The 10,619-nt window shown below is 37.2% G+C and overlaps 1 protein-coding gene across 4 annotated transcripts in view; it reads right to left on the bottom strand.

Annotated features, from left to right (window-relative positions):
* Nucleotides 1-867: 867 nt before the first annotated feature.
* The window catches only part of ELOVL6 (ELOVL fatty acid elongase 6), a 113,964-nt gene continuing 104,212 nt past the window's right edge, over nucleotides 868-10,619 (bottom strand). For all 4 annotated transcript variants that reach the window (XM_011361436.2, XM_023531355.1, XM_011361435.2 and 1 more), the window contains exons 4-5: nucleotides 10,231-10,382; nucleotides 868-3,573 (exon numbers count right to left, since the gene is read on the bottom strand). In XM_011361436.2, coding sequence (XP_011359738.1) covers nucleotides 3,149-3,573; nucleotides 10,231-10,382 — 577 coding nt within the window. In that variant the 3' untranslated portion in view covers nucleotides 868-3,148. The remainder of the gene's footprint in view (nucleotides 3,574-10,230; nucleotides 10,383-10,619) is intronic.

Below are 10,619 nucleotides of genomic sequence, written 5' to 3'. Positions count from 1 at the left end.
GCAGTAGAGCGAGATTAGAAGGATGGGAATAAATTACCTGGAATCACCTCAATACATGATTCATTTGGTACTTTGGCCTGGCACTGGATATGAATAATATAGTAGTTGCTCTTTCCTCATTTGTAAAACTACAAGGTCCAGATAAAACCTCCTGCTCTATGAATAGAGTATTTCTCACTAGAATGTTTTTCATTGCAAACTCATAGACTTGGGTTGATGCTCAGCCCTAGTGAGTCAAATTACATGTACTTATATATGAAATAAAGAAATTTTTTTTTTCAGTGCAGGAACTTTTTTACCATACTCTTATTGGAAAGCAGTGGAAAATCTTCAATAGTAACATAACTGATTGCAGCATAGTGGGGCAGCTATAAAAACGTGTCTGCCCGAGTTTTCCTGGAATGTTAACTGAGAGCAGAATTATCTATGTGGCAGTCAATTCTCCAGTAGGTTTCAGATTTGCCATGAACTAGTGGTCCGGCCTTCCATCTTGATACAACTAAGCAGCTAAGCTGAGATGTTAAAATCATTGTACTGAAACTGTAATACCAGAATTTTGTTTTTTAAATGTTTTTCTCCTCCCATGATAAACATCAGAAATGCCTTTAGATATATTTAGCTTATTTAAAACTATTAGACATTCAACCTGTAAACAAAAATTCTAAATTATCTCACAAGTGAACACAAGTATGAACCTACATCAGAATGAAAGTACTTGGGTATCACTTAGAGTCTATTTAAGGTCTATGCTCACTTCCTTATTCTAACCTGCATTAAAGGATCGATGATAAATCAATGGATTAAATAATTAAATCAAATCAACCAGATGAGCTCCAACTGGTCCTTCAATTAAACTCAAGTCAGCTGTTATTTAACCTTTTCATTTTAATAATTCTGCTTATTTTCTGTTATAAGAAAAAAAGCTTATTGCACAGAATCATGTATTTTCAAAGTTCAAAATAACATTATTTGCATCCTAAGAATCTATTAGTTGTTATAGCAGGACCCATCTTTTCAGCTCATGTCAGCTTTTGCCTTAATAACAATACATTCCTCCATCAATTGTTCCCCAACTATGAACCAATGTCAAGACATCATAGACTTCACAATAATTTAACACAGATGTAACAGCTTCCCTCCCTGCGCACCCCCCGCCCCCACCCCTGGTCTGTCAGTCATGACTTGGTTTGCATGGATTCTTTGTTCACTGTTCAAACCATTCACACAGAATGGAATAAAACTTTATTCTTTTAAATTCCATACATAAATGAGATGCTGAGAAAGCCCTTGTCATTTCTGACAGAGAAGCAGAGCAGCTGTTTCATGAATGACAGCACAATTAAAGCTAAAATAATATAAAAATAATTTGAAAAATCCCTTTTACTGTAATCTCAAATAAAGCAAGAAAGATAAACGAGTTTCTTTTTCTGCTAGCCAGAAAATGTGTTTCTATTCATTGGGCTTTGAAGTTCAGTGTACCTCACATTTGTGTGCATACGTGTGGTTATACGCGTGTAATCTATGCAGTGTAGAAGCCCCTAATCTTTTCAACTAGTTTGTCTAATCATTAAGCTACTTAACCCATTAGAATACTATTATATCACATTGAACAACTTTACATAATTGCTTCTTTGAAATACTAAGAATGTTTACACATTTATTTGGCTTGTAAAGGACTGAAATATTACCGATAATAAATTATCTAGCTTTTTTTAAAAAGAATATGGCTCTTAATAAATTGATTTTCTGAGTTCCAGAGTGAAAGTTTCTTTAAAAAAATTTCTGAAGCTGACTTGAAGCGGAAGAATGTCTTCTGATTTGGCCAAAAATATGATGTGTATTTTATAACATTTAAATTTGAAGGATAAGTCTATGGGGGCCCTTTGTTGTCAACTGTTCCAGCCAAACTTCCCATAAAGTGTTTGGAGTATCTCCACTTGACCAGCAGAGGGCACTTTACACACCTCTGCATCGCTTAGGGAGCAAATGCAGATGATGCAGAAACACAGTGTTCACCCAATATCAGGAAGAGCCCTGCAGATTTTTTTTTTTGAAATTCACAAAAATATAAAAAATATGGACTGTACCACAGGGTTTCGTGTAGAAAGTTATGAGTATGTGTGAAGTCAAATTAGGGAGGGGTATATATTGTATTGATCTTCGGCTCTCTTCTTTCCCCCATCTGTTCCCTTTCCCAGCTTAAGAATGGTATGGGGCTGAACATTTTTACATGTAGTACAGATTCCATTTTCAAACCGTTCAGCTGAGGTTTATCTTTTCTATCCTGTATTCTGTACTCTTCCGTTCAAAAGCTTAGGGCACCTGAACCAAAGATAATGCTTCATATCTCATTTAAGAGTAGAAATTACAGTCAAATTATCAGAAATGCTCTGAGATGGAGCTGCCCCTTTTGACATTGAGCTGCATTATTTCCATCCTCCCAGGAAGAAGCTTGGAAAACTATTGTGCCCCATTTGGTTTTGGCAAACTCATAGCCTGAGGCTGTATTGTAAAGGGAAAAACAGCAGTCTTTCTTAGTCGAAATATAATTCTTTATGTCCATTTTCATAAGAGAAGATTAAGACATCTTTCTCAAGGGGACTACAATGAACTAACCTTTCTTACAAGGCTTTAATTTTTGCAAAAGCATTAATGTTCCAGATATACACCCTGTGTCTTTCATTTTTATCTATTCTATTGGCTCCAGTTTAGTTTCTAAAAAGATTAGAAAGGATTGTGTGCATGTGCTTGCACAGTTATTTGTTTTTGTTTTTAAAGTAAACTGTAATCCTTAGAGAAATACAACACTTAGTAAATACTTTTCATACCTTCACTGGCCTTCTATTTTTCTCTCTCTGCCTCTGGCTCACTTTTGCTCTCATTTTTCCTAAAGTTGACAGATAAAGAGGGAATGGAGTTTTCTAGCAGCAGTCCTTTGACATAGAGGTGCACTCAGCGAGGCCTTTCCCAAAAAAGATCATAAACTTACGGGGTTTAGTCAACCTAATTATCCCTAAGCTGCCTTAGGTTTTGTGTTTGCTCACGTGTTTTGTTTTAGCTGCACCATATGTGATTCCTTGTGCCATTTTCTTTTGTCTATTATTTTTCTTGATGACCCTGAGCTATGGCTTCCTCCTCAGTTCCAACACTATTCAGCCTTCATGGTTTTTCTCATCTTGCCGATGTAGGCCTCAAAGAAGAAGTGGCAGAAGAGCACAAGGTAGCTGAGGTACATGAGTGAGGACCAGAAGATGTTCTGAAAGTGAGAGTGACACTGGTCATGCTGCATCCAGGAGAAGACCAGGTAGTTAACGACACAGCCCATCAGCATCTGAGTGATCTGGGACAAGGTGATTAACATGGCAAACTTCTGGGAGACTCGGAAACCTGCTGCTCGCAAGGCATAGTAAGAGTACATCACGGCGTGCACGCCATAGTTCATAGTCATGAACCAACCACCCCCGGCGATCATGTCCTTATAGGAATACCAGGAGTACAGGAGCACAGTGATGTGGTGGTACCAGTGCAGGAAGATCAGCTTCTGCTTCCTCAGAATAATGAATATTGTATCTCCTAAAAGACAAATGAGGGAAAGACTGTACGTGAGTCCCTGGACTGTGACATAATATTTTATATTTTTGCACGAAAAGTAGATATCTTTAACTAGTCCTTGAGAGTGAGATGGACTGGGTTAGAAACCTGGACTGATATTTACTAGCTCTGTGACCTTGGGCTGGTTGCTTGTTCTCACTATTTTCCAGTTTCCTCATCTATAAAATGGGGATAATAATAATACTTTGGAATTGTCTGAGGATTAAACAGGATAATCAACAGGCCCTTTTGGCACGTGGTAAGAACTCAATCAATGTTACTTTCAGAGAAGTGTTTTGCACAAACTTTTATTGATTATTGATCTGGAAGGGACATTAGTAACTAAGTTGCCTGATTTTCAACTGTACCATACATTTTAGGAAATATCACATGGAAGGGTCAAGTGACTTGTCTCACTCAGGTCAGTTATCAATCAAGAGAAGTAGATTAGAATTCAAGTGCCCAGCACAATATTCTTAGACCTCTCTGGAGCAATAAACTATTTTTCTTTGGTGCATTACAAAGAGTTCCCTTAAAAACATATCTATGTAAGCTCTCTGTAAAATGCGACACCTTGACATACATACGGCAGTTAGAAAAGTAAAATTTAAACAAAAGGCAAAACAGAAAAAGGGAACAAAAGTCATCTATCATATTTGGCTCAAGAGAGTAATAGGAATATTTTATCCCAATGAATCAAGTGATAAAAAACTGAGATTGACATATATTTTTTATGAAATTAAGTTTGAAAAAGTTCTCCAGAGCTATCAAAAATTTTACTAACATTATCTCCTTTAAGAAAAAGATTACTGTTTTTAAAGTAGGACTTTCATATTAAAAAAGCTAGAATTATGCTCAGATAGGTTGATGTTATATATCTATAATCATTCTCTGAGAAGTCTAGCAATTCTGAAAACTATACTGTAGAATGCTTACATAAAAATGAATGAAGAAGAAATACACCCAGTTCCATTAATGAGTACAAAAAAAGAAAAAATGGGAAGAGACACTGGAATGTGGGACAGAAACAGGGTTTATGCAGGCAAATGCTTCATTCTCATTCTTATCTCTATGGTTCTCAGATATGGGAAAAACCAACTTCCTTCATAACTTTGGGTGAACTCGACTTCTTTTTGTATAGCAAGGAGAACTAGGTGGCCCCTCTTCTTATTCCGAAATTTAATTAAGTATAAAGGGAACTAGTATTTATCCTTGTCTTATCCCTCATACTTCAAGGGTCCCTAAAATATATGGCACAAGAGAAGGTCAAAGAATGCTGGACCTTGGAAAGACTTTTAATGTTCTGATGGCCATGGTTGGCATTATAAAGGTAGTGCTCCATTTCATTCAGGAGGAGATATTAATTTATTTCCCTACTGAATTATTAAACATTATTATTTCATATTTGCTTAGATTAGAAAAGTTGCCAGTTGTTGCATAAACCTATTAACAAAATTTTCTTTGAAGTCTTCTTCTCTCTTGTGAGATACCTGACATATTATTATGCCTATAAATGTCAGACAGGCTGATAATGATCAATGGTGATGGTAATTCTCATTTGTATACTTAAGGGACATTTGTATACTTAAGGATACTGTTAGGAGACCCGGGTCTACTTCTTAGTGTTAAACTGTGCTATTTTTGTGTGCCTGTCAAAGATCCACTATTTCTATGTAATTACTACTATGTGCCTCCCTTCCCTCTGTAGCTGATCATGTAAACGCAATAATTCCAGCCCACCTTTGTTCACAGTGGAAAGAAGAGAGAAATCCAAAGAATTGAGTGTTAAAAACAAATTTAGTCATTCATAATTGAGATACTTTTATGAGCCTTTAAGCAAGAACTAAAATATAAATCTCACGCACACTGTAATAAGTCATTTGCCATAAAGTAATAAGCATTTTACCATTTTAAATTCTTATAGATTTAATTTTAACTCTATCATCACTTTTATATTAAAACTTTATTGTCTAAAGAATGATTTCATTGTGAGGAGATTAGTAGGAGACAAAAGGCAGACCTATTAGGATGGGCTAATGTGAATGGAAAGTGGAACCGGAATTAAAAATCGCTTTGCGTTTTTCCTGAGTGGCGGTCTCAGGTTGGAGTGTTTCCATTTAATGTGGGGAGATGGGGTGAAAGTCATGTCATGAGAGCTCCAAAATGGAATTACTTTGAATTCATTTAAGAATTTTTTTCAGAACAGAGATGCAGGATGGTAGATGGAGTAATCAAGATGATGAGTATCTTTCAATAATAACCCTGGAGCCTCTCATGAGTACTACTCCAATGTTGTATACCAAGGTTACTGTTCTCAAGGCCACTGACCTAAAAAATGGTAGTTTCTCTTGGGTGAGAGGAAACTGGTGGGGTTCCAGAAGGGCTCCCCAACACCTCCCATGGCTCTTTGGATATTGTGGCTAAGATGCAACAGTCAATGCCATTCTGGCAGTTACAATTTTTTTTTCCCTCTGGAAAACTACATACTACCACAGTCATGCCAAGCCATGGTACTTACTGGCTTGCCAAAAGCTACAATATCTTAGAGATGCAAAATAAAGATAGGAATTGTGTATGTGTGTGATGTTGGCCAACCAATCTTTATCAGCCAAAGGTCTGGGTGGCAGTATGGAAAAGATTTTGGTTAAGTATGGAAAAGATTTTGGCTAAGTATTTGGGACTTCTGACTTTTGAATGTTTCAGCCACATCACATATTTTAGCCACCCCTGGTTTGTGTTTTCTTTACAAAAGTTTCTCTAACATCGGGTTGAGCTACTTTCATTCAAGAGCCAGGCTGGAGGCAGGGCACAGTGTTTTCGTACCCAGTATGTCTGAAGCATTTGATATTCTCTAGGGCATGTGCATGGCCACCAAGAGTCACAGAGAGCCCACTGTGTGTGTGGTTTGTCACAGATTACTGCATTCTTCTTCGCAGAGTTAGCTGGAGTTCTGCTGAGTCAGAGTTTCAAAAATAAAGACAAGCTCAACTGAGCAAAGACCGAGACTCAGAGCAGATGTTTCCGAGTTTTAACAAAACCAAATCTCAGCAAGTTTTAATATAATTCAAACAGCAGGTGTTCCAGAATTTTGGCACACAGAGCAGGTTGGTGGTTCTCTTTCCTGCACTTGTTTTGTAGATTGTAGCCCTATAATTCACTGAAATGAGCTCATTGATTTCTGCTGAAACAGAACATTCTTCTAGCTATTAAGAGTTTAGTGAAGGGAGAATGGTGACATAGTGTTTAATGGGTAGAGAGTTTCAGTTGGGGAAGATGAAAAATGCTGGAAATGGATGGCGGTGATGATTGCACAATGCAAATGTTCTGAATGCCGCTAGCCCTGTATACTTAGAAATGGTAAATTTTATGTATATTTTGCCACAGCAAAAAAAAAAAAAAAAAAAAAGTTTAGTGAAAACCGTAGGCATGTGGGGTTTTGGAGGAAATATAGTTTCAGTGTCGAACATGGAAGAACTGTTCTTTTTTCTCTCGAGGACTTTTCTTCTTGGTACGGACAAGGGAGTTGAGAATCTTAGAGTAATAAAAAGCAGAACTTGGGACCTAAAAATAAGGAAAGTTCTAAACAATCCCAAAGGATACATCTTTCTTAATTAAATGGTAGCGACAATTTTTTTCTAAGAGGAAAAAACTGGGTAAGAATTTAACTTTCAAAACAATCAAAAAGGCATCCAAGCAAATATGTTCACTAAATGAGGGCTGGGGCTGGTTGTCCCCAAGATACTCATTGGCACTGATTTTTGAATCTGTTTTGATTAAGCACTACCTTGGGAAGGCCGTTATCAAATGAGCTCCAGAATATTTGAAAAAAAAATAAATAAATAAGTCAGACTTTAAAATTGAAAAAGAGTACTCGGATCATGGAAATATCTGTATAATGGATCTGAAACTGTATGAAGAATTTGTGTCACTAACTAGCCTCATTGAAGAACTGTGTCAAGATTAGGATTTTATTTTTTTCCAACTCTCAGCCCATTGCTGAGAGTTGTCAATCCCATATTTTAACAGTGAGAGGATGGATCACTTTTTATCCAGCCTACAAACTACTGTGGTGAGTGAGGATTCTCTAGAAAAGGGGCTATCAAGCCAATGGCACAAGGGACTGGAGTCCAGCTCCTTCTGAGCTCAAGAGGGAAGACCTCATGTCTAATTATAATGTTTGCACTGGGGAGTAGGGTGTGGCAATCTCAGGCCTAGATTAAGTTAAGACAGGGAGATTAATCTGCAGCATTAAGATCAACACTAACAAGACAGAGGACAAGGGCATGAATACCTCAGAGGATGTACTGATAGTTCCTGTCTAGGAATCCTAACTCTGTATGCTGTCCTAAAACTTTTATTTCAATATGGGACAGAAGTCGTGAGGGCGGAGAGCACAGGTCTAGTCATGTCTTTGAAGGGAAGTGACCACTATAGATAGATAGCTTGGAGTAGCTCTTCAATAAATTATTCCTTCAAAAGGTGGAAGGGACGATTTTTATTCTCAAGTCCCTCAAATACAACAGGAGAAAACTCAGACCACAGATAAGTGGCCCTTGCAGGGTAAAGGCATTTCTAGAAACAAAGATTGAGACTGCTCCTTTGTAGTTTGAGGCTTAAAGCCCAGATGCAGTGAGGCACCACTTCTGATTTTTTTTTTTTTAAATGTTGAGGGTAATAAGGTGTAAATTATGAAAATGTTGAGAGATGGCATGTAGGAGGAGTCACGTGTTTCATGCATTTACTGCTTTCACACATCTGCAGCCAGTCTTTTATCAGAAAAGATAGGGGGACTCATAAGGATACTTATTATACAGCATAAATTAAAAGTCAGTGGGATATGATAATAATAACGTTATGAATTTATTTTAAAGAAAAATACTGCAAAACCCCAGGAGTAAAGAAGACATGCTCACATTCTCAGACCAACTCCAGTTTGAGACCATGTGATCTGACTCAAAAACTCTATCTAAGTAAAAAAAGACTCACTATGAAAAAAATATATCTGGCAAGACAATCTTTTATTTTATCTATAAATAAAAACATAAAATCAGAATATTCTCATAGAATTTTAAAATTGCCCAAAATATAGCCACAGACTTTCAGGCACTGTCTATAGCTCCAGGTTTGAAAAATACTTCTTGGGCCCAACTCGGATATAAAAAATAGCCTTCTGGGGCCTGGTTCACAAAATTTGTATTATAAATTTCTTTTTAGATAAAGTAGCCATTCCATTCCAGTCCCTACTGAATGCCTAGCCCATGGTAGGTACTTAATATAAATGTATCAAATGAATGAATGAATGAATCCACACGAATGCATTTTACTCTAAGACTCCACAGGTTCTGCATGTGGGGATACACATATGACTGCGATCTAATTATTGTGGACTGTGTAGAGGACCCATCTTCATACCCCTACCCCTTACTTAAGGAAGGTTTTCAGAAAAAAGTTTTCTTCTGCTGCTCCTTCCTTGTCTTTGACCTGGGAAGACAATGGTCAAACCAACAGTTCAAACCAACCGGCAGCTGCTTGTAGGCAGCAGGTGTGCAGCACTCAGTGGAAAGTAAGTAGGTTGCTGACACATAGCACAGAGACCTCGTATCCTTTGTGAATAGATACAAGATATGAACTAGGGACACCTTACAGAAAGATTTGTTACTATCTTAGAGTGTAGGTAGCTTATAATGAAATTATAACCTCTAACCCCATTTTTTTGAGAAAAATGGAAGCGGGAACACAATCTATAAACAAACAAATATTTATAACTTAATACACACAATTCTCGATTTTAGATAAAAAATTAAGAAACCCAGAGGAAGGCTAGGTTTTCCCTATGGATATATACCAGTTTGTGAGACAGTGGCCAGCACTGCTCATGGATGACCTCAGAGCTTATCATCACCAGCAGATCCTTTTCTCTGGCAATAAAGATGTTTTCCAGGGGAATTGTGCCCATGTCAAATCATTGCCAGCTAATTTTTCAGTGTTTCTGCGAACTTGTGCCACAGTTATAGTCAAGTTCATCAGAGTTGAAGGGAAAACCTTAGAAATCTACAAATATAGCCAGTTAGTTTAAAAATTAGTTTCTAGAAAGTGAACTACATTCTTCTTCTCCAAGGCCTGTCCCTTTGATGATTAAAATCAAACAATACCAGAAACCAACCCTTAGCATTTGTTAACCATAATACCCAAATGAAAAGCTTAATTTCCTAGTCTGAATCCTAACTCCAGAGATGGAAGAATGCTTTGATATGGGACTTGGAAATAGTCATATTGCTAATTTTCCTCATATTCTAATATTAGCTGAGCTGCTCATGGGCCTGAGAGAAAGGGCTGTGTGTATTTTACAACCCCCTGAAATGCATATTCAGCAGTGCTTGAAAATTTGCATGTTTTATGCAAACTATATTGCTCTTCATATGCACAATGTACAATTATTTAAAAGGAGGGATGGAAGGAAGGGAAAAAAAGATAGTAGTAGTCAAGAACTCAAATCTATTAATTGTAACTTTCCTGCAACCAATAAAACAGGACCTTCAAATTACGTTTTTCTGTGTGTGTTTTTAAATGCTGTAGCTATGTAGCTACAAAGGGGGAGTGGGAAGGGGAGGGGAACGTGGAAGGAGACAAGACACTCACCTAGTTCGGGTGCTTTGCTTAGCACAAATGCATAAGCCCAGAATTTGGTGATAGGTCCATTGTAAAAACTCTGGTCACAAACTGACTGCTTCAGGCCTTTGGTCATCAAAATGTACACCATATAAGCACCAGTTCGAAGAGCACCAAATATACTTCACAATGAAAAGAGAAAAGAAACAATATTTAGGAAAATAATTTTGCTTCTGACATTAACCATACTTAGAAGACTCTGCCATTGGCAGTGAATCGGCACAGATGAATCAGAATAATTTGCATTTACCCAGAAGCATCTTAAAATGTTCTGTGAACAAGAATAAACATAATACCACTTATTCTTCCTCAGTGTTCCCAAAAGAGGTCATGGGAAAGGAATGAATCCAAGGCAAGAC

The sequence above is a fragment of the Pteropus vampyrus genome, unplaced genomic scaffold, assembly GCF_000151845.1.
Source record: "Pteropus vampyrus isolate Shadow unplaced genomic scaffold, Pvam_2.0 Scaffold67, whole genome shotgun sequence".
Classification (NCBI taxonomy): Eukaryota; Metazoa; Chordata; class Mammalia; order Chiroptera; family Pteropodidae; genus Pteropus; species Pteropus vampyrus.
The sequence above is the reverse complement of the archived record's forward strand: the minus strand, read 5'-3'. Positions and strand labels throughout refer to the sequence as shown.